Source organism: Polyodon spathula, chromosome 3, assembly GCF_017654505.1.
Source record: "Polyodon spathula isolate WHYD16114869_AA chromosome 3, ASM1765450v1, whole genome shotgun sequence".
Lineage (NCBI taxonomy): Eukaryota > Metazoa > Chordata > Actinopteri > Acipenseriformes > Polyodontidae > Polyodon > Polyodon spathula.
In genome coordinates, this window is record NC_054536.1 from 81,113,789 (window position 1) to 81,141,371 (window position 27,583).

The 27,583-nt window shown below is 34.9% G+C and overlaps 1 protein-coding gene across 1 annotated transcript; it reads left to right on the forward strand.

The window, feature by feature from the left end:
- The first annotated feature begins 459 nt into the window (after positions 1-459).
- Positions 460-27,560, forward strand: LOC121313486 (desmocollin-3-like). The gene is made up of 16 exons (XM_041246090.1): positions 460-718; positions 2,115-2,202; positions 7,345-7,550; positions 10,123-10,227; positions 14,890-15,045; positions 15,810-15,954; positions 16,859-17,013; positions 17,271-17,405; positions 18,277-18,462; positions 19,752-19,999; positions 21,000-21,142; positions 21,443-21,664; positions 22,263-22,484; positions 23,353-23,465; positions 23,845-24,141; positions 25,823-27,560. The coding sequence occupies exons 1-16, from the start codon at positions 671-673 to the stop codon at positions 26,018-26,020; spliced, it is 2,667 nt and encodes an 888-aa protein (XP_041102024.1). The 5' UTR covers positions 460-670; the 3' UTR covers positions 26,021-27,560.
- The last annotated feature ends 23 nt before the right edge of the window (positions 27,561-27,583 follow it).

Consider the following 27,583-nt stretch of genomic DNA (forward strand, 5'->3'; position numbering starts at 1 on the left):
GCACAACTGACATCCTAAAATAATATTAGAAAAATGGTGAATTGGTATTAAAAATTAGAGAATACAGGATTTGGAGGAGAGCATGAGTTAAGTAAAGAAATGATTTATTAGGGTCTGGAAAATGACATAGATACATACTACCTTGGTAAAATCAATTAAATAATATATATTCCTCTTGTGCCACTTCGGATAAAATAATGTCTCAATAATTATACGGCACTTACAATATGGTGAAAAGGATCAAATAGTCATTTTTTTAATTTTTATTTTATTTTACATAAACAATATACATATTATTAATCGTAAAAATGAGACAATAAACACCTAAGATCCACTTTTAAAAAGAACAGTACTACGTACCACATGCCCTGCATGTTTCCATGGAGATGGTCTGGGTGGAGTGAAATAAACAGCAGCACTCAGCGAAGAACAGACGCGTCATGAGAAATCTAATCTGTGCAGGAAGTTTGCCTCAATGGCTGAATTAGTCATTGAACGGATCTGTTCCACCCTGCAGTGGTGTAGGTGAAACTGTTACTAGGGTTAAAACCTCCTCCTTCGGCTGCACCCCACCCCACCCCACCGAGCATGTTCAAAACCAACGGCATTTATGTAGTGTGTTTTATTGGTGAGAGAAAAAGGGGCTTTATTTTTTTACAGCAGGAACAATATGGCAAGTTTTAAAACTCATTATTTTCTCCTGGGGTTCTCGTTTATGGTAAGCTTTTTAAAATTATTATTTTATTTATTTATTATTATTATTATTACTGTTATTATTTTAATCATTTCAGTGTTTTTGTAATGCCCTTGTGCATATATCGGTTTTGCGTTGTTACATGTGTTTGTATATACATTACACAGTCTGATTTAATGTGACGAATCGATAAACTAGTTACATTTGAACACATCTTAAAATACATGTAAAGTTACTTTATGTTGCATTGTTTTATTGATTGAGTCAGTGAAAACGTTTCACAGTTGTTTGAAGTTTATCTCTGTTATGTTGTAGAAAATAAGAACAGCGCTTTACCTTTTTAAAATTAATATTATTATACTCGACTGGTAGTGTACGTGAACTTTAAGATAATAAATAAATAAATAATGTTGCCGTAGCATGCTACTGTTAAAGTATGCTGTTAAAAAAGTATGGTTCTGGTGTTACTAATACATACATTTTACATAAAATTTACTGATAATCCATTTGCAAATTATGCGTCTCTTCATACGAAACAGACTGCAGTAATCGCCAAGACTGTAACGTTTAAATCGTGTCCTGCCTGAGCTCTAAACTGTTTACCCTCGGGATTTTACAATATGTTTGAGTCAACACAAACTAAATAACAAAAACATTACATAAATAATTTTCGAAATCTACAATATTATTGCAAAATCTAAAATCAGAACTCGGCATTAAAATGTATGCCTCGAGGGTGCATATTTATGCCGAAGCATTACCTTTACCTTATAACTTCTACATCACTTTACCATGTTGGCCTGGTGGTGTTTTGTTGTTAATCGGCTGTAATATATAGATTAAAATTCATTTTGCAAGGAGAGAAAAATACAAAACAAAACAAAAAAGCTACTAAAGAAACATCTCAAACACCGTCGCTGTGCAAAACCTGGCACTGGTTTGCGCTGAAACTCTTTTCAACAGGTATTAATTGTGGCTTTATTTTTAATAGTGTGTGTGTGTGTGTGTGTGTGTGTGTGTTTTAAATAGCAATTTGCAATAATTTTCTACAGATATGTTTATTCCTGTTTTGATATATATAATATATAATGTATTTGGCATTTCATGTTTTTAACCTATAAATGACAAATTGGGGCTTCCTCACAGGGCATGTGAATTCAATTCATTCGGTTTGATTACTGATCATTACAGATTGATCTGTGTTAATCATAAAGATAGACTGTCTCCTCACCTAACTCTCACTTGGGCAAAAACACTGAGTAGTGTCACTTTTTTGCTTTACAATATAAATACAAACTAATTTTTAAAGGAATGTGTGGTAAGTTAAGGCAGTCATTACATTTCTCCCATACAGTAAACAATTTGCAACCCTTTGGTGGTATGTAAATGGATGTAAGCATGTTATAATTGTATTTTTAAGGTGTCCACCATATCCGTCAAAGCATGTGTTCATAAGGTGGAGGCAGCAGTGCCTGAGGAGTTAAAGGCTGGATACATAATCTCAGCAGGTAAGCTACAGTATATCAAAAATATTACCAATTCAACATTGGACTTTGGTTGTGTTGTATGGTCTATATGTTACGATAAAAGTGAGCCTTGTTAATTTTAAATTTTTACCAGTAACTGTAAGCATTTTACTAAGGTGGTAAATGTCTGGAATTATGAAGAAATATACTGCTTTTGGACATTTACCGATTAATCTTACGATTTACCGAAGCTAGGTCCTTACTTTGTTCAGTGCTCTGAGCTGTCATGGCGTGAAGGGCACTATGTAAAATATGTTTGTACTGGTAAATGTCTGGAATTATGAAGAAATATGTGGCTTTTTGTGTCCTCCATATTTGTAAATAATATAGTTTAAAAAGTAAATGTTGTTATTGAAATAAACCAAAGCTAAAATGTTAATGGATCTGCAGTCAGTAGCTATCAAGTTTGCAAGAGTACTGGGTACAGTATCATACTTAACTTGATTCATGGGTTTGCAGTGATCTTGAATTTCTGGAGTCCAAATTAATGGATTTGCAGAGATCTTGAATTTTTGGTGTCCAAATTAATGGATTTCATTTGCAGTGTACAAAAATGGAAAAATGCTAAGTTTTTTAAAAATGTTTTTTAATGTGCACAAAGTGTTTAAATTATTGTCTTATTTCAGGACGTTTTGGACAAAAGCCCTTCGTCAGCTGTGTAGAAAGAATAGCATTTAAATCTTTTGTGTACATCCCCCAAAAAGTTTCATATAGATAAAAAAAAAAAAAAAAAAAAAAAAAAAACATGGCTTGGAAAAATAACCACCTCTGAAAAAAAAAACAAAAAAAAAAACAAAATCGTGAGGCTTTTTTATTGGATAATTTAGTTAAACAATTGATAGTGTACGATCAACTAACAAAAACATATTTTGAGATCCAAAAAGATGAAAACGTACTGGAATATGTGTGCTTTGCATAGAGCGAGTTCACAAACTCACTTCGACACGGCTTCAGTTTCCATCGCAGCTGCTCTCATTACTTCGTGTAATTTGAAAACTCCACGATCATCACAGCTGTGTGTGGTATATATATGGGAATGTGTGCTTTGCATAGAGCGAGTTCACAAACTCACTTCGACACGGCTTCAGTTTCCATCGCAGCTGCTCTCCTTACTTCGTGTAATTTGAAACTCCACCGATCATCACAGCTTGTGTGGTATATATATGGGAACCAAACTGCCTGTCGTGGTTTATACCATATATATTACACACACACACACACACACAGACAGTTGTAGTCAAAAGTTTACATACACCAATGGAAATTTTAGAATTTCTAGAAATTTCTTGAAAACAAAGAATTTTAGGGAATCTTTTGTAGCAAAAGTTTTGCTTTTGTAGGTGAGGAAAAAAGTTGCAAGAATTTTTTGCAAAAATTCTAATTAAAACGGATTCATACCCTTTGATGCTGTGATATTATTGTCTACAAGGTGAAATTTCCATATGATAGTGCAGAACCTAATTTTAGAAAAGACTACAACAAAATGCTGTTTTGTAGGTAATCATCCTTGGAGGGTATAAAAGGGTTAGGCATAGGATGATCGGAGGTATTACTAATAAGTCAATATGGGACACAGTAAAGAGTTAGTTGAAGACCTTAGGCAGAAAAATATTTATTTCCATAAAGCTGGAGAAGGATACAGAAGATTTCTAAGCATTATCAAGAACTACCAGACACGTGGTACTGTCACAACGCTCCCCCTGTCTGGAAGAAAGGTTCTTTCACCAAGAACAAGTAGAAGAATGGTGAGGAAGGTTAATAACAATCTGTGATTGACTGCCAAAGATATTCAAAGTGAATTGTCTGCAAGTGGGAATGGGGTTTCCATTTCAATCACAGGCCGAGTATTGCATGGTGAAGGTCGCAGGCTAAGGAAAAAGCCATCACAAGGACAATCGCTTAAAGTTTGCAAAACAACATTTGAATGGTGGATATGAGTTTTGTGGAGTGATGTAACACAAATCAAGCTATTTGGTCATGCTGTTAGTCAGTCAGTCAATCAATCTATTTGATATAGTGCCTTTCATAATGGATCACCATCAGAAAGCACTTTGCAAGATGCAGTAACAACAAGATAATCCATAATACTTTAAACACAGAGAAATGCATAATAAATACAGTAAAATAAATAATGCATAAGACATTAAATACAGTGGAAAATACAATGGTTACATTTGGAGAAAGTCTGGTGAGGCGTACAAAGAAAATAACACCATACCTACTGACAAGCATGGAATATCTTTTTATGGGGCTGTTTTTCCTTAAATGGCACAGGAAATTAAGCTACAATACATGGTAAAATGGATTCCATAGCATATTAAAAGATATTGGCCAACTGTCTGAAATCCTCCACTACAAAACTTGATTTAAAGCGCAACTGGATATTCCAACATGACAAAAACCAAAGCACACATCAAAATCTACTTCAGAATGGTTAACCACTTCAACTCCAGATGTAAAAATGAAACCCTTTTCCAGGTACCAGATTTTGAAAATAATAATAATAATGTTTTCAAACCTGTAATTGCTACAAAATATTAACCTGTGATGAATAAAATACAAATTGTTTTTCATTAACCCTTTATGCTCCTGTGTACTACATACCCATGTTCACTAAAGAGAGACGTTTTTTTTTTTAACAATGAAAACAAAAATGCTGCTAATAACAGAAATAATCAGTAAATAGTAATTATCAAAATGTGTGTCATTATCAACTTGCTCTGTGCCATTTATTGAAATGTTCAATACAACAGAACCCGGAGTTGCCTTTGCAAACATTATGCATTTTTCTTGCGTCTTCTTTTGTTTTCATTTTTGTAGCAGTCTCTGACCACATGTTGCCAAGTTTAGCTTTCACTAAAAACTATATAAACTACAATTAAACAAGTAAAACTAATAATAAAACAAAAAATGTAATATATATATATATATACACACACACACACTACCAGTCAAAAGTTTGAGTACACCTGCTTGAAACCAGGTTTTTCATGATTATCTATGCTTTTAACTGTATAAACGTGTCTATAAACACTTTAATATTTCATTGATACGTGTACTTATATAAGCTGATAATAATCATAAGTGAATTGCATTCAAAAATGTAATTTTTAAATGAAAGTGTAAATCTTGTCAATTTCAATGAAATGGTCATCCAAAGCAAGGGGATTTCAGTCTGAAGCCCAAGTCAGTTAAGTCTGAAATGTGTATAACTCTCTGTTAGAACACTGGCCTAAGTATAAATGTGTCTTTGTTAGATGTTCTCTGAGTTAACTAGTATGTTACCTAATTAACCTTTTGTCACCAATTATTGTTAACAGATGAGGGTCCATGATTACTATAAATATAGGTAGCATAGGCACAAGTTTGTCATTCCAGAATGTAAGGGAGCAGAAAATGGCAAAATACGCTCAGTTAAGCAAAGAAAAAAAAGATTACTTTAAGAAATGAAGGTCAATCTTTAAGACAAATCGCAAGAAATTTGCAAGTGTCTGTAACTGCTGTGGCCAAGACCATCAAATGATTTGAAGAAACTGGCACTCATGAGCACCGAACAAGGTCAGGCAGGCCAAGGGTGAACTCCGAATCAGAGAACAAGTTCATTTGAGTCACAAGTCTGTGAAACCAGCGATTTTTAACTGATGCTGAAATACAAGCTCAGCTAAATGCTACTAGAACTACAGATGTTTCAACATCAACTGTTCAGAGGAGATTGTGTCAAGCTGGCCTAACTGGAAGAATTGCTGCAAAGAAACTATTGTTAAGAGTGCAGAATAAGAGGAAGAGACTTGCCTGGGCCAAAAAACACAGAAACTGGATGATGGATGAGTGGAAGTCGGTCTTATGGACAGATGAGTCAAACTTTGAAATATTTTGGTCCAACCGCAGTGTATTTGTAAGATGCAGAGAGGGTGAGCGCATAAGTTCTGCATGTGTGGTTCCCACTGTCAAGCATGGAGGAGGCAGTGTCATGGTCTGGGGTTGCTTTGCTGGTGACAGAGTTGGTGATCTTTACCAAGTCCATGGCAAGCTCAACCAGCATAGCTATCACAGCATACTTCAGAGGCATGCCATTCCATCAGGATTATGGCTCGTTGGGCAGTCCTTCATTCTTCAGCAAGATAGTGACCCGAAACACATCTCAAAGTTGTGCAAGAACTATCTGGCGAAGAAGGAAAGTGAAGGACAACTTAATCTAATGACCTGGCTTGCCCAGTCTCTAGACCTCAATCCCATAGAATTTATATGGGATGAACTGGACAGAAGTCAAAGCAAAGCTACCCGCAAGTGCCCTACATCTCTGGGAATTGCTGCAGAAGAGCTGGGAAGACATGTCAGGTGATTTCCTCCTGAAACTTGTTAACCAAATGCCTTGTGTTTGTGAGGCTGTTATTAAGACAAAGGGTGGCTAGTTTGAGGAAGCTAAGATTTAGAGACAATTTTAAATTTTCTTGAGCACTGATTTGATACTTCTTATGTTTTGTTTTGTATATTGTAACATGTGTTTTCATTTTCAAGTATTTACAGATACGTATACAACGTAAAACATTGTCAGTTATGAAAAAAACCAGCATGTGTACTCAAACTTTTGACTGGCACTGTATGTGTGTGTGTGTGTGTGTATATATTATATATATATATATATATATAGACCATAGACTAGAAGGAGAAACTTGATGTACACACATACGGCATGGTACTGCGTTTTCATTTCATGTCATGGTGTTGAAGGTTCTGGAATGGCCTTGTCAAAGTCCAGATCTAAATCAGATTGAGAATCTTTGGAATGAGTTAAAGAAGGCTGTGCACAAGAGAAGTCCTCGGACTGGAACAATTGTAATGCATGTTAAGAATATCTAATATATATCTATATATTATATATATCATTTATATATATATATATATATATATATATATATATAATATATAATATATATATCTATAATATATATATATCACAATCAATACATAACACACATGTATATATATATACATGTATGATAGTGTATAATATATAATATAGTATATATATATAATCTATATATATATATATATATATATATATATTATATATAATTTTTTTATTTTTTTATTTTTTTTTCCCCTTTTTTGTATTTTGAATAGTTAACTTGCAGCACTGCTTAAACACCACACTCTTGGAACTTACTACCAGTGATCCAGACTTTGCCATTCAACAAGATGGCCTCCTCTATGCAGTACATTCAACCAGGATACGTTCTGGAGAAAGGGCTTTTTTAATATGGCTTCAAGACCAACAATCTCTCCAGAAGTGGAAAATAGATGTCACATTGTCAGTTGAACACAATAAGGTAGGTCAGTGGATTTCATTGTAAGTTTTAAGCTAATACATCAGCTGTGTTTTTTATAGTTGTACAGTAGGATGGAGTGATTTTGTAGTGCATTAAGAATTTGTGTTTTCTATATAGTAGCTCCTGCACATCAGTAACTATGTCCTATTAAAAGCTGTAGTTTTAGCTTTAAGCAAGGCCTGGGAATGAATGTAGAAACCAAAATGACCCACATTTCTTTAGTGTAAATACACAAAAGATTCTGCCTCCAGAGTTACCACTTCACTGAACATTTTAAGTCCTGGCAGGTTTTTTTTGTAAAGATGCCACCACAACAGTATCAAAAACTCAACCTGTATAACTTAGCTACTTTGTATTTTCAGTTATAAATGTATTGGCAACCATGACATTGTCCTCATACTTCACTGAGGTCATATGGTTTTTGAAGTAACAGCTGCATATAAACAATACGCTTTGAGTTATTGTCTTAGCCCTTTGCGGTCCTATGTCGGACCAGTTCCAACATTACATTTTTTCCTTTCTAGTCCGATGTTGGATCCTGTCCGACATCATCAAAAAGATGTAAAGCACAGGTCTCTAGTCGTTTTTTTCTCTGGAAAAAGCAGGGAAAACCTTTCAACCGAAAGGAGACGAATGAAGTTGAAAAAAAAGGGGCTTATCTGATAGACCCATGCACCACATAGATAACACGGACATAAACAAAGGAGATAGCTGCTTCTGCATCCAGCGCTCAAAGAATATCACTTATGTCACACTGTGTGTAAGTTTTATAGTTTGACGGTGCCATCTATTTCTATCTAACGAGGGAGAGAGAGAGAGATCTCCGCCTCATTATCATTGTCTTCAGCCTTTTTCAATCCACAACAGGATGAAGGACTCCCCAAGATTCAAAACAAGTGCCAGTAACATCATTATAAAAATACAGCAGTAGTAATTAAATAAAAAAAAAAAATATATAATATATATATATATATATATATATATATATATATATATATATATATATATATAAATTTAACATGTGCAAAACTCGCTTAAAGCAATTGTTTTAATACACTGATTTCTTTCCTGCTATTGTGAAACTGTTCGATCCGAACACACCGTTCAATAACTTCTAAGATATGTTACGGGGTAGCCATGAGAGAGCGCTGTGCTTATTAAACGCTGGGCTGGTTTGTTATTGCTACACACACTTACATTTTCTGCAACATCCGGAATGATCCGCACTGTCTGCTGCCAACTTAGAAATATACGTCTGCATTTACTACAATCAAAGCAGACTTTATTCATTTTAAAAATGTGTTTGTGAAAAGGGAGTTTTTCTGTTTGGATGTACAAAGCTCATTTCAGTAGAGGTGACTGTCCACAATTCCTTCATTTGGCCTAGCATGGTTTCAGGCGTGTAAATGCTTTTTACTGGTGTCACAAGCTGCGTTTTGTTTTATTGATGTTATTACTGTTAATGTTGCTGTTCAACTTTTTTTTTTTTTTTTATGTATACCAGTTTTTACAAGTTTATATTGTGGAAGATGGGTAGGAGAGTTGTTTTTAACCAATGTTTACCTGTTTCATTGTCCATTCTTTTTTAAATGCCGAAAGGTCTAAATGTAATGTAAAAGAAAAAGATTGTTCGTAAAGAGTTGTAAGTGTTATATATGTTTGCATGAAAGACAAAATCCATTCTCAGTTCTTGTGCATTGTAATTTGCTATTCAACTCTTTCATGGATTGATGTTCTGTGAAAATGTGTTGTATTTACTAAAATAAAAACGCTTATGCAAGACAGACACCATAAGATAATATTATATTAATCTCTTATTAAGAAAAATAGATATGTGAATGTACCTGTGTTCATTTTTAGCATGGGTGAAACCAAGGTTACCATTATTCATCATTCTCTGACAGATTTAAATTTGCATTTTATAGACACTAAATCAACTTAATATCCTGTTAGATCATTGCCTGTTATCATATAAATCTTAATGGCTTTTAACAGTTTTACTTTTGATCTATAAAATAAACTTCATACCTTTTGAAATTGTATCCACATTGTTCTGTAGTACTGTAGGTATTTGTACTCCACTGTCCAATACGATTTGCATGGTGGGCATCGCACGTACTTACAAGGGCCGGTACAAACCTCAGTCATCTACAAATCGTGAGGATCTATTAGCAATGGTTTCCCGCTTTATGAAAGATAGTAATTATGTATGTGTTAAAAACAAAACAAAAAAAAAAAAAACTAATACCGGTAATTATGTATGTGTTCACACAGGGTTGGTCATATAAACTGCAGCTTAAGGCATCAAAAACATGCTACTGCATAAAAAAACTAGTAGCAAAATGCAGACCACATGCTATGACATAGTTCCATTACCGGTGGTGTTCAGTGAACTTTAACCATTTCAGTGCCGCGTTATTTGTAACCTCTGGACATATCAATTTACAAACCATTCAATCCATTGTGACATGCCCTATAGATTATGCCACCTTTATATATATATATATATATATATATATATATATATATATATATGTGTAATAGTATTCTTCTCTTTTTCTCTTTTCTTAAGGTAAAGAGAGAGGTAACCCTGAGGCGCTCCAAAAGACGATGGAGACCACTACCTTTTTCCATTAGAGAGAATGAGTTGACACCATTTCCAAAAGAAATTCAACAGGTACTGTAATCTGCACATATGACTGTATTTGTATTTTTCATTTTTGGTCTGTGAATAAAGCTTATTCCTTTTTAAGCAAGTTGGAAGACATTTTATGAATTGTAAATAGTGGTTAAAACAAAACAAGTTAAAAAAACCACAGAACACTCTGGAAGTTTTACACTAGACATTGAGTACTGCAAAAAAATCACTGTATAGGTCACACTAGTGTAAAAGTCGCTCCCCACTTTTTGAGACTTCAATTTTAGGAAAAACTTATTTTTGTGTTTTTAATACTTTTTTTACAACCTATTTTTTTTTCCTACATGATCATCACTGATAAATAGATATACAGGTTTAGTTTCGAAATAACCCTTATTTGCCCTCGTTATTCCCACAACATCTGTGTTGACCTATTTTATTTTAGCTTATCAAGTACCAAAACAAGTTCAAGAACATATCATCTTTGTTTTACAGAACATTTCTTTCCAAAAATGTACTTGAACAATAGCTCCAGCTGCATTGGCTTTTACACATTGTATTAATTCAAATTTAAAAGAAAAGTATTAAACAGTGCTGCTCGCATCAATATAAAAAAACAATAAACTTAAATTCTCCATCTAATAACCAGTAAGCAAAACATATTAATGTTGCATGTGGTGTAGTATAATTGCATTAAATTTCCAGCTGTACGAATACATTCATTTTGTTTTGTTAACCAGAACCATGCACTGACATGTAGAACAAGTTATTGTCTGTGTTAAAGTCATTCAAGTACTCCATTCAAACAAAATGTTATCTACATCGGGCCATAAACACATTCCTCCTCTATCAGCTCATCTTTCTTTTTTGTTTCAAGTCACATACTGTTTTTTCAGCATTGCGATTTGCCATGCATTTCAGGAAATTCAGCAAGAAGCAATTTCAAACCTGTCGTAGCATTTTTGTTTTTGACTGTCCTGCTTTATCCAGTCTGTCACCTGCATTATTATAGCATTGCAGTTACAACAAATGGAAGACTTGGTAAGTTTACTCTGCATTCTAACCAGTAGCTGTTTGCTATGGATCCTAGGGGCGGATCCTAGGATCCGTAGCTAACATTACAATTTTCCCTTTCCAGTCTGATGTTGGACCCTGTCTGACATCATCAAACAGACGCCAAGCACAGGTCTCTAGACATTTGATCTCAAGAAGAAATTGAGAAAACCTTTCAATGGCCGAGTAAGACCGATAGGAGCTGAGAGAAGTCGAAAAAATTGGGCCGGATTTGACCAATACACATAGGGCCTCATGCAAATTACTTTTGGTAAATTACTTAAATACTGCATGGTAAGAGAAACCCATACTGCTCGCAAAAAGGAAGACCTGACTGCTCTATTCACTAATATAATAATATGCACGACTAAGGCGAGGTAAATGATTCATTTGCCAGTCATCATAGCACGCGAAATGCTTCATGCATTACACACCCTTTATTTTAGCATATGGGCACTCCAAAGGACAGGTACTCCGGCTCTCACTTTGTCAGAATAACAGCGACCAAGAAGGCAGCAGCCATCACCAGCTACATCTTCAGTGGGTCTCCGTAGGATGAGGGGAGGTGGCCCGGTGTTACGTGGATTTCTGTATCCCCTTAGGTTTGATGCTTGTGTAGATCAAGATCGCTATAAGTGAACGCTTAATGTTTCTGAACAGTATTTACATGTAATAAAATGTATATGTGTTTTAAAAGATACAGTTTTATAAGGTTACTTTTAATCAAGTGTTTCGTGTATTGAGCAATGCAGGAGACTGAGCGTACTGTAGAAAATCAGTGGTATTAAATATGCTGTTTTATTTTGCTACAGAATTAGTTTGGTCTTGTTTTGTTATTTGTTGCAAACTACAGCAGAACTCGGTGGTAGTGTTTGAGAAAACACCGCGGGACTCAGGCACAGGAATTTCACACATCCAAGTCCAGCTTTGAAAAACTGCATCTGCACAGGCATGGTATCATGCAGGGATACCGAATTCTGCATAATAACAGGAAATGTCTTGCTTTGAGACGGTCAAAGAGGAGAAATAGAAAATAATGAACTGAAAACAAATATTTGTTTGTTCACCTTTATCCCCCTCTGGTTTATTTTGAAGGTACTCCAGTACCGAAATGTTGGCTAAATATAAATGTTTCTTTTAAAGGGATTGCAGTGTATTTTCAGTTTCTTTTAAGAAACTTTAACCTTCCAGCTACATATCCGGCGATTTTGATTTGCTGAACAGGCTAGCCACAATTTGTGCAGTACTCACAAATGCTAATGTTTTCACGGCCGAAATAATTCAGTGTAATTCATGTGCTAAAAGAGTTGTCTCTTGGCCATTTCGGCAGTACAACGTCATAATGGGAAATCTTAGGATTTTATACAGCACTGTCTGTTCCTACAGTGCATCTTGCATTGAGAAAGCAAGATGCATGGAATTGGAATAAAGGAAATGATTATGAAATACAGTTCACATGCAGTCATTTTTTGGTAAATTGCATTTTCAGAATCATGTTAGTACAGTATTACAACACTGTGTGTTAAAATATTGGCCTTAATCCACAAAACCAACGAAATACATCCTATGAAGCCTATATTTGACATTTGATTTGTAGTGTTCTGTGGAACACAGGCAATCGTTTATCCTGGGAAAAAATTATATACAGTACCAGATATACTGGTATACGCATTTAGCAGATATAGGCTTTTATCATGTTTCCCACACATCACTGCTTGTGGTCTGCTCTATTTATATTGTGATTAGGGACGTGGATCAGAAAACCAGTCAGTATCTGGTGTGACCACCATTTGCCTAATGCAGCACGACACATGTCCTTCGCATAGAGTTGATCAGGCTGTTGATTGTGGCCTGTGGAATGTTGTCCCACTCCTCTTCAATGACTGTTCGAAGTTGCTGGATATTGGCGGTAACTGGAACACGCTGTCGTACACGTTGATCCAGGGCATCCCGAACATGCTCAATGGGTGACATGTCTGGTGAGTATGCAGGCTCTGGAAGAACTGGGACATTTTCAGCTTTCAGGAATTGTATACAGATCCTTGCGACATGGGGCCGTGCATTATCATGCTGAAACACAAGGTGATGGCAGCGGATGAATGGCACGACAATGGGCCTCAGGATCTCGTCACGGTATCTCTGTGCACTCAAATTGCCATCGATAAAATGCAATTGTGTTAGTTGTCCGTAGCTAATGCCTGCCCATACCATAACCGCCCACACGACGCCATACACACTGTCTGCTATCTGCCCGGTACAGTTGAAATCGGGATTCATCTGTGAAGAGCACACTTCTCCAGCGTGCCAGTGGCCATCGAAGGGGAGCATTTGCCCACTGAAGTCGGTTACTACGCCAAACTGCAGTCAACTCAAGACCCTGGTGAGGACGACGAGCATGCAGATGAGCTTCCCTGAGACGGTTTTTGACAGAAATACTTCGGTTGTGTAAACCCACAGTTTCATCAGCTGTCCGGGTGGCTGGTCTCAGACGATTCTGCAGGTGAAGAAGCCGGATGTGGAGATCCTGCGCTGGCATGGTTACACGTGGTCTTGCGGTTGTGAGGCCGGTTGGACGTACTGCCAAAACGACGTTGGAGGCGGCTTATGGTTGAGAAATGACCAATTCTCTGGCAACAGCTGTGGTGGACATTCCTGCAGTCAGCATGCCAATTGCACGCTCCCTCAAAACTTGAGACATCTGTGGCACTGTGTTGTGTGACAAAACTGCACATTTAGAGTGGCCTTTTATTGTCCCCAGCACAAGGTGCACCTGTATAATGATCATGCTGTTTAATCAGGTTCTTGATATGCCACACCTGTCAGGTGAATGGATTATCTTGGCATAGGAGAAATGCTCACTAACAGGGATGTGTGGAAAATTTCTGGGATCTTTTATTTCAGCTCATGAAACATGGGACCAACACTTCACAGGTTGCGTTTATATTTTTGTTCAGTTTAGTGCATGAGGCCCATAGACTAGTCACCACAGACAAAACACGGACATAAACGAGATGGCTGCTTCCGCATCCAGTGCTCAAAGAATATCGCAGACATATGCCAAGCTTTTTGAGATGTTATATTAATGAAATAATAACTTGGATAGCATTAAATAAAACATGTTGAAACAAGTGATCAGGAGATGATTTATCAGTATGCACGACTATGAAGAGGTATGTGATAAATGCAGCAAACAAAGGGTGAGGGCAGGGCTGGAAATGCAGTATTGAGTGTCCTGTTGATACGCAGTGCCTTTTAAACCTGTTTTACTTTTGAATAAAATTGCTTATAATAAAAAAAATTAATTGGACCTCATGCGCCTCACAGGCGCTGAATAAATGGACCGCAAAGGGTTAAAGGTGTAAGTGTAAAAAGTTGTCAGGATGTTAACAATGAAAAGAAAAATCAACGTGGGGATGTGTAACAATATAATTTTTAGAACCCTGCTACTTATTCTTTAAGCAAAGAATGAGAGGCAAAGAAAATTCAGCCTCCAATATTAAGAAAAAGGTGTTAATGTAGAATGGTGTTCAGTGCTTTGCAAATGTGGTCTTTACTGTGATTTGAAGACTTTTTATGACTTTGGGTCCTTTTGAATCCTATTTAGGAATCTAACTTTCATAATTAATTTTTTTTTTTTTTTTTTTACAGATCCAATCTGACAGTTCACAGAAATACAATATCATTTATAAAATCTATGGTCAGGGAGTGGACCTACCGCCCATAGGTTTGTTCTCTGTGGTGCCAGAAACTGGAATGTTGAAAGTACACAAAGCTGTGGACCGTGAACAAATTGCTGAGTACAAAGTAAGTCTGTGTCTGTCACAGCCTGAAGGGCACATCGTGAACACTCTGTGCACGCGCACTGACAGAGAGAGAGAGGGAGAGGGAAGGTTGTTTATTTACCAGCATTCAGTTTTACATTCCTACCCCTACCTCGTTAGTTAGCTTTTCATTTGTTTAGTTTTTATTGAGGTTCATAAGAGAGAGAGAGAGAGAGAGAGAGAATCACATACTGCAGGGCCATCCTCAAATGTAGTAGAAATTCTTACCAAATATTGTACCATGGATTTTCTTTAGACAACAAAGGGTTTGAAGACTTCTCTATAAAATTAATACAATTAGATGCAAAAAATAATACAGCAACTTTTCATAAAACTTTAAAACAGGTGGCTTCTCATGTTACTGAAATTACGGCAGCACAAAACAGCAAGTACCTTTAACAGCAAGCCACCTATAAAGTGAGAACAGTTGAGACTTCTAGATTTCACATTATAAACTGTGTTAATGTACAATTCAATGTTGCTTTTTTGTGAAAGGGAAAAAAAAAAAAAACTACTTCATGGAGAAACAGAGACATCTAGTGGCTAAACGGGTGTAGTCAGTTATAGAAAAAGATACTTTGTCCCTGGATTTTTCTCTCCAGTCAATGTCTTATCACCAGGGCCTTATCTAAATTTATTTTATTATTATTATTATTATTATTATTAATTATATCTTTAAGTTGTGCTTTGTTTAACAATGTTCAAAAGCAATAAAAACAGCATTAGCTAACTTTTTTTTATTTTTAGTTCTTTGCAGAAGCAAAAACAAGCGATGGCATTAAGAGAGATCAGGATCTTGATATAACTATTAAAGTTGAAGATGAAAATGATAATCGCCCTGAATTTCCTGATGGTGTTATTACTCTCTCTGTACCTGAACACTCTGAAATTGGTGAGTTATTTCATTTGATTTCTGCTTGAAGAAAATATATTACTAAAACCTGTGCTAATATTTTTTTACGATCAATGCAAAACGTAGTATTAACAAGTATCTAAATACATTTTTTAAATCTGTATTAAGTATTTTGCATCTTAAAAAAATACAACAATATTCCAGTAAAAGTACATTTTTTCAATGTAAATTTGGGAACATTTAGGCATTTGTGTTTGTTTCTTAGCATGTCTTCTCCATAGACGTCTTTCTTAAGTAGCCAGTTAATATTAATTCCATATCTTGACCTGTTTTTGATGCTTTTTTCTGGAACGTTGCATATGGAACTTAGTTTGGCAACTTCTCTGTAATATGTCCATGTGCAATGGAAAAAGCTTTTTGTGGTTTAACAGATGCTCTGTAGTCTGCTTAGAGCCAATTTAAGTGTTTTGTTGATGCTATGTGTGATTTTTAAAGGTCAGTTGAGTTGTGCATTCACTTTTGCTTTCCAGATGTTATTTTTCTGGTAACGATAATTACCCTTTCACTGCCCCATACTTTAGATGGGAGTACTTTTTGATCTCCCCTTTAGTACTTGGTTTCCTCTCTCCTTTACACACAATTAAACTTCACATAGTTTCCTTTGGGAAGCAAGTGTGAGTTGGGTGGAGCTCTGTTATGTGTAACATTGTGAAGTACTGTAACATTATGTTAATCATATTGTGTAATTCCTTTTGAACTTTTAAAGCAGTGAAAAAGACTCTTGAGAAACATCACAGGATGATTGTGCAATAGTGCAACAACATTACCTTGCGCAATACTAAAGGTTATCATTTAAATCAACTGCTGTTAGTTCCTGTTATAATCTACATTTAAATTCTGGGGATTATAAGGTTTCTTGAACCTGTTTTGTTTTCAAATGCAGGTGCTATTGTAGGACAAGTAAATGCCACAGACCGAGATGAGCCTGGTTCACTTTTTACGCAAATAGCTTACAGAATTATTTCCAACACTGACCTGTTCAGTATTCAGTCAGAAACAGGAGTTATTTTTACAGCATCTACTGTATTGGATAGAGAGGTGAGTTCATTGTGATCTTCATTTATTTATCATTATTACTTTTACATTTATTCTACAAAATGTTTATATGGTAGTGATTGTCCCAATTCAATATTTATTTTATGATGTTAAATAAATTTACACTTCTACCCTGGAAGACCTGTACTACTCATTACTAAGCATCTAGGCGCAATGTACTTTGTTATGGTAGTGTTTACAAAAAATTAAATAACTCTGGCTGATCAATTAAAATTGTGTGGTTTTTTTTTTCGTTTCAGACGAAAGACACCTATGAACTTACAATAGAAGCCAAGGATTGTAAAGGCCAACATTATGGACTGTCGAATACAGGAACTGTTAGGATTGTATTAACAGACATAAATGACAATCCACCTACATTCAAAGCCAAAAAAGTAAGCTGAAACCTGAGTAAATAGATAGTGTTATGCAATAGTCAATGTAACATGCCTAGGGGACTGTTGGAAGGACCCCCTAAGGGTTTCTTTCTGAATAAGTGGGGGATTCACCAGCTTTTGTCTCCCCCTGTCCACAAGATGTGGAACTACAGTTTTCCTTAAGTTTTTAACTTTATAAAAAAAAAAAAAAAAAGCTTGACATTTAAGCAAACATATTCAGGAACTCCAGTGGCATGCTTTAGGTCACCATACCAGTATACCTGAATACCTTTGAGTGTTTCTTATTGTATAAGAGTTGTAATTGTGTGCAGTTTGGGTGAGAGGACTGTAAAACTGAGCAGAGATGTTCTGGCTACTGAGAATAATGAAACACCCTGCACATGAAGTGTGAGCTTATTATAAACAAGGCAGGAGCCAGGCGTGTATAAAAGGATTACTAGAATAAATGCTAAGTGCATGTGATTTAGTAATAGAATAGGGGTTTCCCCTTGACTACTCAGAGAACCACCCTCGCTGAGGTGAGGCCGAACCGATTGCCCTCCATACGAGGGACCTCAGACATCTGAATTGTGCGATCTGTAAACGAGAAAGAGCGTCTGTCCAATTGGAAAGAAACTGAAATTTGGCATATGAGAATCTGTAGACATAAGAGGTTACCTGTCTGTCTATTTACAGTACTGCACGGTATATACATAATACATAATTTGCAAGTATGTCACACATTTTTACTTAACACATACATTTTTCCAAGGACGTATGTGGTGGATATGGGCCATAGTGATCTACTTTTTAAAAATATTTATATTTCAAATTATGTATTTACTGCAATGGAGGATAATGATTGTTACTGGTACTTATTTCTTTACAGTATGAAGCGAAAGTTGAAGAAAATAAGAAAGATGTTCTCATTTTACGAATTCCAGTGGATGACAAGGATTTGGTTAATACATCTAATTGGAAAGCTAAGTTTGTTATAAAAAAGGGTAATGAAAATGGAAATTTTAGAATTGAAACCGACCCTGTCACAAATGAAGGACTTCTGTATGTTATTAAGGTAAGCAGAATAATTATTTTTCAATACACTTACATGTCGGGTGCATTAAAGGGGAAGAGAAATGGCGGGACTCAAAATTGTTAAAGATAAGTTCCCACTCAAAACAGCCTTTTATTTGTCATATAACACAATTGTGACAAAGTGGTCTGCAGTGTAGAAGTGATGTAGTGCTCGAATGATTTGAAACAACACAGTTCAGTTAAACAGCTCTTATTTGGCTGGGCTGCTTGTTTTGCAATCAGAAATAAGTGTCTGGCTCTACACAACACAGTGTGTCGCGCAGGTAAACCACAGGGTTCAGTCCTGAAATAACAGACACTAAACAAGACACAAACACAACACGGTCACAAGTCCAGAGGGAGTGCTCTTAATGAAAGTGATGTCATGGGAAAACTCTCTCAAGAGACCTATGTCTCTGTCTCTTTCTGACCATTTTCTGAACTCTTTCAGAACATTTGTTTTTTATGCACTTCCATTTCTGACCTCTTTCTGGCCACTCCTTCGCCTTGCCCACAGCTTATGATTGACAGTTCGCTGAAAGTTTCTTTGTATTGTCTGCCGCTATGCATTCTCTAGGGGGAACAGAACTGGTTCATGTCAGTGTCCACAATTGTCTGTTTGCAGAGATCTGTTTGTGATTGTGCAAAGGAATTTTTACATCTTAGCTTCACAAAGCTGCATTTGTCTACTTTGACCAATAGATTGGGGGATGGGGGGAGAAAAAAACATTAACTTGCAACTTTCTCAAACAAGTTTAAACATTGTATATTACATCCAGCAATAACCTGGTTTGACTGCACTGCCCTCTACAACAGAGACAAAAATGCAGCATCAGTGCCGGTTCGGACCCATCATAACTTGTCTGTGTGAAAGGGGTATTGCTTGCACTTGAAGCTGATCTGTAACCTATAACTGCACTTTTCTAGGGTGCATTTCTTACGTTGGTCTGGTTGTTCATGGTGTCTTTTGAAACTGAAACTTAAACTCCCCATGTTCTATTATGCTTTGATATTGACTCAGAAACATGTATGTGGAAGAGCTGCATTTTAAGTCACAATATGGTAATACTCTACAACACTAATCTTAACAGCTATGAAGTATTTTACATTTGCTGACTTTTAAATAAGTATAGGATTTTTGTATTAAATGTTACATTTTTCCTTTACAAAAAGGAAACATACGTTCAGTTTTGGTGTAAAAACCTAGATACATCTTTCCCTGTCTTTTGAAAATTGTTTAAAAGTAATGTTGTATGACAATTGTTTGTTTATTTTAAACTTGTTTTACAGCCATTCGACTATGAGAAAAATACAACTGTGAAGTTGGAGGTGGCAGCTGAGAATGAAGCAAAACTGGTTGGCACCAAAAGCACTTGGGCCACCATTCCAGTGGATGTTAGTGTGGTAAATGTGGACGAGGGCCCAGAATTCGAAACACCAAATTATTTTATTCGCTTTAAAGAAAACGAGCCAAACGGAACACTTATTGGGACCTACAAAGCATTTGACCCAGAAACTAAAAGCAGTGTTGGTATAAAGTAAGGAAAATCTATTTATTTTTTTCATCCACATAATTCATCTAAATATTTTTTTTTTGTTAAATTATATTTATATTTTAAGTCATTCATATATTTCTTCTATGGGTTCAGAATAAAAATGTAAAGCAAAAACTGATACAGTACTTTTCTGGTAGTGCAAGTCCCTTGCTATGTAGTTAGTAAATCACGGTCTGTGGAATATGGTAGAAGAAATTCTGTCCCTCTTCCTTTTATAATATGAATCGGTACCTTTTAACCCCTGCATGTACCAGTGTCTAACAAACTTTAGAGGCTTTAAGTTAACAGTAATTAATAAATGAATCCAATAAATTAATATCTTCAATAACTTTGTAGCTTTTTTGCCTGAAACATCATAATCAGGAGCAATAAAATATTTTAAAGTTTACGCAAAGTAAAACAAAGCTATTGCAGGACAACCCGTTCAGCATAACTAGAGATCGGGTCAAGGGTTGTCAGAAAGCCACAGGCTGCATGTGGAGCCTATGTTGTCACTTGTTGATTAATTAATTTAAAACATCACCTGAGTAGATAAATAGAATATAATAAGTACAATTAATATAATGTAATGTTTTCTTATGCTTGAACGCATCTTTTTTTTTGTTTGTTTGTTTGCTTTTGCATTTGCTAAATAATGACTGATTGCTAATCAAAAATCTAGGATTACCTGCTTAATCCAAGATTTATTAATCCTGGTTTAAATTTGTGGTGCACTGGTTGTATTTAATGTGTCCTGAGAAGTGTCCTGATGTTACTGAAACTGAAAAATATTCTGTACAGCCAATGTTATCTTGATTTTTATTATTGAAATTATTAAATGTAATATGATTTGCATTGGGTTTTTAATATCTTTTGCTCTAGGAAAGTAAGCCTCAGTTTTTAATTTATGCTTTCACCACAGCGAAATGTGTATTTTATTTATTTATTTATTGTAAGTTTAGGGTAAAACTATTTTTAATTTTTGGTGTTTATGGTTTAACAGATATTATAAAATATCAGACCCTGCATCATGGGTACAAATCGAAGAAACCACTGGCAAACTCCTAGTAGCTAACAACATGGATCGTGAGTCATCATTTGTGACGAACGGCATGTACAATATCACAGTCATTGCTGTCGACCAGAGTAAGTAAACCACTTGATATCCTTGTAATATTTTCAAATCCTCGATTCAAATAATCCGTTCTAAACTTCCAAATATTCCGTATATAATATGAGTGTGTCTGTTGTAGCTTAACTTACTACAGACAATTGTTAAAGCTATTTCACATACTGAGTAATTGATGTATAGCACAATATTATCAGAGCTATTGTATTTTATAACTTGGGTACTGATGTGGACTTCTGTAATGATTTTAAGACTGCGATTACTACACCTTTTAAGACAAAGCTACAGAACTTAACTTTTGTTCTTGATTGCTTTAGGTTCAAAAACAGGCACTGGCACAGTAATGATATATTTAGAAGATGAAAATGATAACAACCCTGTCATCACCAATAAAGACTTGGTGATTTGTGAGCAGTATGGACGGTTAGGATATGTAAAGGTTGAAGCACAGGATAAAGATGCCGAGCCTTTGTCATCTCCTTTTGTATTTGGCTTCCCAAAGGACCGTGATAGAAATTGGAAGATTACAAATGAAAAAGGTATGCAAATAATAATTTTATTACATGTGAGAACCTTTAAAAGCCTATGGATTGGGTAGATGCTCACATCCCTTAATAAAGTTTAAAAGCATAGCACAGTGTGGTAAACCGTAGTGAAAACACAGTAAAGTGTGAGAGATTTGGTAAAATATATTAAAAACATGTAAAACTATCAAAACATTTCGAGTGATATGTTGATGCACAGCATATGTATGTAGATAAAAATATTCCAAGATAGCAAGGCATCAGTACACCAAACAATATGTGTCTGACGAAGTTGAAAAAATGTATATAATGTTCAGTCGTCTAGCTCACTCAGCGCAGTCATTTTGATCTAAACCCATTGTGGGTTTATGGAATTAACAACAGTACATAGAATAAGTAGCGCATAGTTGATGGGCACAGAAAATATTAAGTGAAGATGACAGGGTTTTTGATATTTTGGTTTTCAAGTTTGTATACACTATAATTTATAGATATTCTATTGGTACCAAACTTACTCTTGCCTTTATTCAAAAATGGTCTTTTGGTCTGATTGAACAAACTTTCTCAAAAAATGCTTTCTTCCAACATTTATTTATTTATTGTTTTCTTTTAGCCACCTCCATACACCTTGAACAAGCAACAGAACTACCTACTGGTACTTACAATGTCCCTGTGATTATTCGTGATCAACAAGGCAAAGGTGAACAACAGATCGTAACAATCAGAATCTGCAAATGCATCAGTGGGCAGTGTGTCGCAAGCCAGACCTCAACTGCACTTGGAGTATGGGGGATCGTGGCATTGCTGTTAGCTATAGCTTTATTATTGCTGCTCTGTAAGTATTATACTTTATTATATATTTTAAATGTTGCTTTAAGACACGCAAAATGTTGAACCATCCTAGCATTACATCTACCGGAGAGCAAATTTCCAGACCGCAAACCGTAACGCAACATAGTTATTTTAATGGTTATGTTTCCCTTTGCATGTGAATTTGTCAACATCCATCTTGCACGTCTGCATTTGCAACGCTGGAGCTGCAAACTGTAATTGTATTTTAATCAATGATAGCTAGTGATATTGAGAATGATGTATCTACGTCAACATGTGGTGAACTTTAAAATAAATATGTATCAGCTTATGTTACTTTAAGACATAATACCTAATTATAATGCAGAATATTATCAGATTATATTGTATTTGGGTACATTTTGTTTCTAAACTGTAAAGATAAATAATTTGCCACAGCAATATCATTATCACTGTTACCCTATTATATTGAGCTCCACTAAAAGAGTTAACTTTGAGAGCAGGGCTAGAGCATCCATGTGAACATTTAATCTGTAAGCAGTGGCTTTAGAACATTTAATTAGTCGTCTCTTCTATTATTGAGCAATAACAGAATGGTTGATCTCCGTAGAAAGCAATGGAAGACTAGTAACTGGTTGTTGTATAATAATAATGTAACAGCAGTCATAAATCAGTTTATAATCCATCCCAACCTGATATAATTCTGTTTTTATCCGTGTATTTATCTGCTCAGCTTGTAAAGAACATCTCCAGTAAAATGATGGTGTTTTGTTGTATTAAATAGGAACAGTAAATGTGTGCTTAAGAGTAAAAATCTGAAGTATATTTAACACTACACAGGAACTAAAATAAAAGGATGTTTGCATTACATTAAATACATTTTGCCTAATCAGGTATTTTGTTAACCTGTTTCTGTGGGAAGAAGAAAGAAAAACTAGACATTGATAATGGAGCTGAGGCAGTGCTGATCAAATCTAATACAGAGGGACCAGGTGAAGAAGTAATGGTAAGTTTAAAATTGGTACACCAAATATACACCACTAACTGTAGTAATGTATTTTTACACATGTTCAAAGTTTGATTAATACAAACTTTAAATAAGAGTATTGTACATTTAAGGAAGTGCATTATTACTTTTGTAAATGCTGTTTTTTTGGTCAAGAGGCTATTTTACAGATCTGGCCTTCCTTGTGAGAGGACATTTTCTGCACTTGTTTAAATGCCACAGAACATATCTTTTAGGACAAAACACAACAGAAAAATACAACAGACAAAACACAATTGAATGACTTGCACCTGCTTTGTCATAATCAGATTGAGTAGTTTTCTATATTACATTACTATATATTTTAAAGTCTGAAAAGTCTTTATTTTTATATTAACAGGCTCCAAATTTCAAGATGTCTGCACAACAAGCCGCTCATCAACAGGAAACACAATTTCTAGAGCAGTCTGGAAGTGGTTTGCAAGATATTAGGCTCTCTGACTTCCAGAATGTTAATAATATCTATGGTAGTGAAACTCTGGGGGATGGTATGCAGAATGATCCTAGCTCATTCCTCTCTGCCACCAACAGCACCTTCCAAACTAACTATGGACAACAGTTTGGAGGTGGATTTCAGCATTATGCAGATCAAAATATTACCAGTATTTGGAGAACAAATGGCTTGATGATTGATCAGGTAAGGGCTGTAGAAACAAAATCACTCTTAAGTCATCTGCTGAAGGAAGTAATTAATAACCTAAACAAAGTACCCCTGACTTAACACATTGCTACCTGAGCAGAATGACTGTATATGGGCATGAATATGACCACTTTTGTGTTTTAGTACTTGTAGTTTTAGTAACTTTAAACCAAAAATTAAAACCCAGTATATCTACAGAAAGGCATAAGTAGCTGTTTCCAATGTTATAATGTATTGTTGTGGAATGTATTATGTTTTTTTAGGTTTTTTTTTCATATAAACCACGCCTCCCAAAAATATTGAAAAATGTGTAATAAATAATATTTTAAACTGCCAATTTCGACCTCTTTCCAAGCGATATAGAAAACAAATTAGTGTATACGAGCTGCGCAATTCAGAAATGAAATAGCTTGTAAAGTTGCAGACACAAGTTATTTTATGAAAAACCTCTGAAATGGCAAACAGACCAGCTGTAAAAAACTTTCCAAAAACTGGAAACAATGTTACCCTGTTTTTAATAAAAGTATATTTATTTTATCAGTATAGAATTCACAATAATTTAGAAATACCACCCAATTTTTTAATTATAAAAGAACTTGACAAAACTGATAGCAAGATTTTTAATTATAATAAAATACATACTTAAATAACTAATACAGCTAAATAATTATACTCCATCCTTTCACACACACATAGAAACAAAGTAAACTAATAATAAATAATAGACTCCAGCTAAATAATGACTCCTTCCTTTTACAAACACATATATAAATACACAAACAGAAACAAAGAAAACATAGAAAACATAAACTAATAATAATAAAATACATAGCTTATAATAATAAAAATCACTCTACCGCTAGTTTGGCATCAGATGCAGGTATTTAGTTTTGCCTCTGTCTACTTCCTGAGGAGAAACGTTTTCAAAAAAAGGAAAACAAATACGTATATAATTTAATAATGTTGGTACAGTAGTTAGTCTTGTCTATTTATCAAAGTAATCTCCTGCGTGCGCACACACAAACAAAAAAAAAAAAACACTTTTTTTTTTTTAAAAGCAGATATAAAGTTAAAAAAAAAAAAAAAAAAAAATTACTTAAATAACAAAACAGCTAGTTAGTCGAAGTACTTGCTTTTCAAACATCTTGTAGATCAGCACTCCTGGACTTGTTCAACCGGAGACACAGACGTTTTAAATTGACAAGAGTGACATAATATTGTATGTCCCACCCACCCCAGCTCTAAACCAATTATATGGAGATGTGGCCCGTAGTCATGGCTATGACCCACACAAAAAAACCCACAAGATTGGTGATTTGATGGCCAAGATATGACATGAAAGATCATCGATTTTATATAAGATTGATTTTAAAGAGTTCTGGCAGCTAAATACGCTTTAAAAAGTCACCACGATGCGAAGACTCAGAAAATGAAGTATGAAAGTAATCGAAACAAGAATAATACATTTGTTAACATAATCATTTTACACTGTATTTGCGTACCAAGTTGCTCTTTAAACCATTATGGGCTTTTTATACTCTCAAAAGTGATTTGTATAATACTTGTATGAACCTTGTACAGAGATTTTTCATTTTGAAGTCCATTTTTATTTATACTTTTTTTTTTTAATTTAAAGAAAGAAGAAAAAAAAACTAAATGTTTTTTGTTAACTTTACAGAAACTGAATGGCTTTGTCACAGAACACAAGGACAGGTTTGCCGAAGACATTAGGCACGTTTATGGCTTTGAAGGCAGAGGCTCATTTGGTGGATCTGTGGGGTGCTGCAGTGACCTAAATGATGACAATGGAATAGAATTTTTAAATACATTGGGACCAAAATTCAGAACATTGGCACAAATTTGCACAAATAAATGAAGACATGATGAGGACTAACTAGTTGGGCTTTTAAGAGAACCTCTTGCAATCAGACCGAAATGATTCAGTGTTTACAAAATATGGACTATTTTACACAGGCTGGAGTGATTTGGGGTTTTGGTATTTGATGAACATTTAATCTAACACTGATTTTGCTACTGTAATCTCCCATAATAACCCACCCATTCAAAATGTGTTACTATTGTAAGATGCTTCTGTTCTTGTCTACAGACAAGCCTGCTAATACTTAGAAGCTTCATTATTGTTAACTCTCAACTGTCAAGCACAGACAATGGTTGAATGAGTTTTTTTTTGGTGTGCCTTTTTGCTATCAACTTTATTGTTTTTTGTAAATGAGTATTGGTAGTGGGATTGTTTAAAATAATGTACAATATGCATTGGAAAGCTACATGAGCATTTCCTACCTAGCTTGGAGCACTGCTTGCTGTGCAACAGTAAAACAATGTCAGTTTGTTCAATTTCAGTCTTTATTTTAGCATTGTACTTTTAAAATCCCAAATTATGACCAAAGCTTACAAATACTGTAAAAACCTTTTGTATAAGTCTATTTTCTAGGTGTTTTTAGGGGGTTCTAAAAAGGGGGGAATGACTTGTACACTGGTATGACCTATAGGCCTTTTTTCCTGAAATTGTTCTCAAAAAAAGGGGGAGAGGGGGGCGACTTATACGCCGTTTTTTATGGTAAGTATGCAATTGTATGAAAGATGTGTTTTATAATTACATGTAAAAGGTTTATACTTACTGTCATCAGTTTTTTGTTTTTAAAAACACCTTCATATCAAGCTCACTGCTGTTCCCTCAGTCTATGTTTTACTTGATCTGATACAATATCTCACACGGTTACAGTTTACCAACAAGTTCAGAACTATCCTATATAAGAAATTCTGCTCCTGATTGAAAATGAATTCCAGTTCTGTTGGTGTTAAGTACAGTATGTGTATTGTGGTGGTGGTGGTGATGAAAATTAAAAATAATTTACTATTAATGCTGTATGTACACTTTGAGAATCTAGAAATCTGTTCTGTATAAATTTGCGTACCTTTTTGCTGACAATTCAATGTTCCTTTTTTATACCTGTTTTTTTTAATGATAAATTAGAATGAATTGCTGTAGAAGGTGTAATGATTTTCTTTTTTGTACAGCTAAAGTTTCAAAGATAAATAGTATACTACTCAAAGAGGTACAATCTTAAAAGGTATTTTGCATGGCTTAAATACATTGTTTGCAAAGATATTTCTAGTTTTATTGCCCAGCTGATGCTTAAGTATTTATGCACAGCTCTTTATGCTTTTCACCGTAAGGGTCTTGAGTTGTATGGGTTGGTACCGTGAATGAAAACATGTCTTGATGGTAACCATATAATTGGTTGATTGTATTCCAAAGGAAAGTGTTTAGCAACAGTTTTCTTTCAGGAAAACACTGCTATATTGTATTAATGTTCTTTAATAAGCTGTATATGATTTAATTCTTGGATTTCTTTTTTGGACTTTTTTGATTTATAAATAAATACATACTTCTTTTTATGAATCAAGTGCTGTATCT

Excerpts from the sequence above, each read along its gene's own strand:
- LOC121313486 (XM_041246090.1), top strand. The coding sequence starts at position 671 with ATGGCAAGTTTTAAAACTCATTATTTTCTCCTGGGGTTCTCGTTTATG. Across the intron at positions 2,203-7,344 it reads TGGATACATAATCTCAGCAG|TTAACTTGCAGCACTGCTTA; the intron begins GTAAGCTACAGT and ends TATTTTGAATAG. Across the intron at positions 21,665-22,262 it reads GAAGATTACAAATGAAAAAG|CCACCTCCATACACCTTGAA; the intron begins GTATGCAAATAA and ends GTTTTCTTTTAG.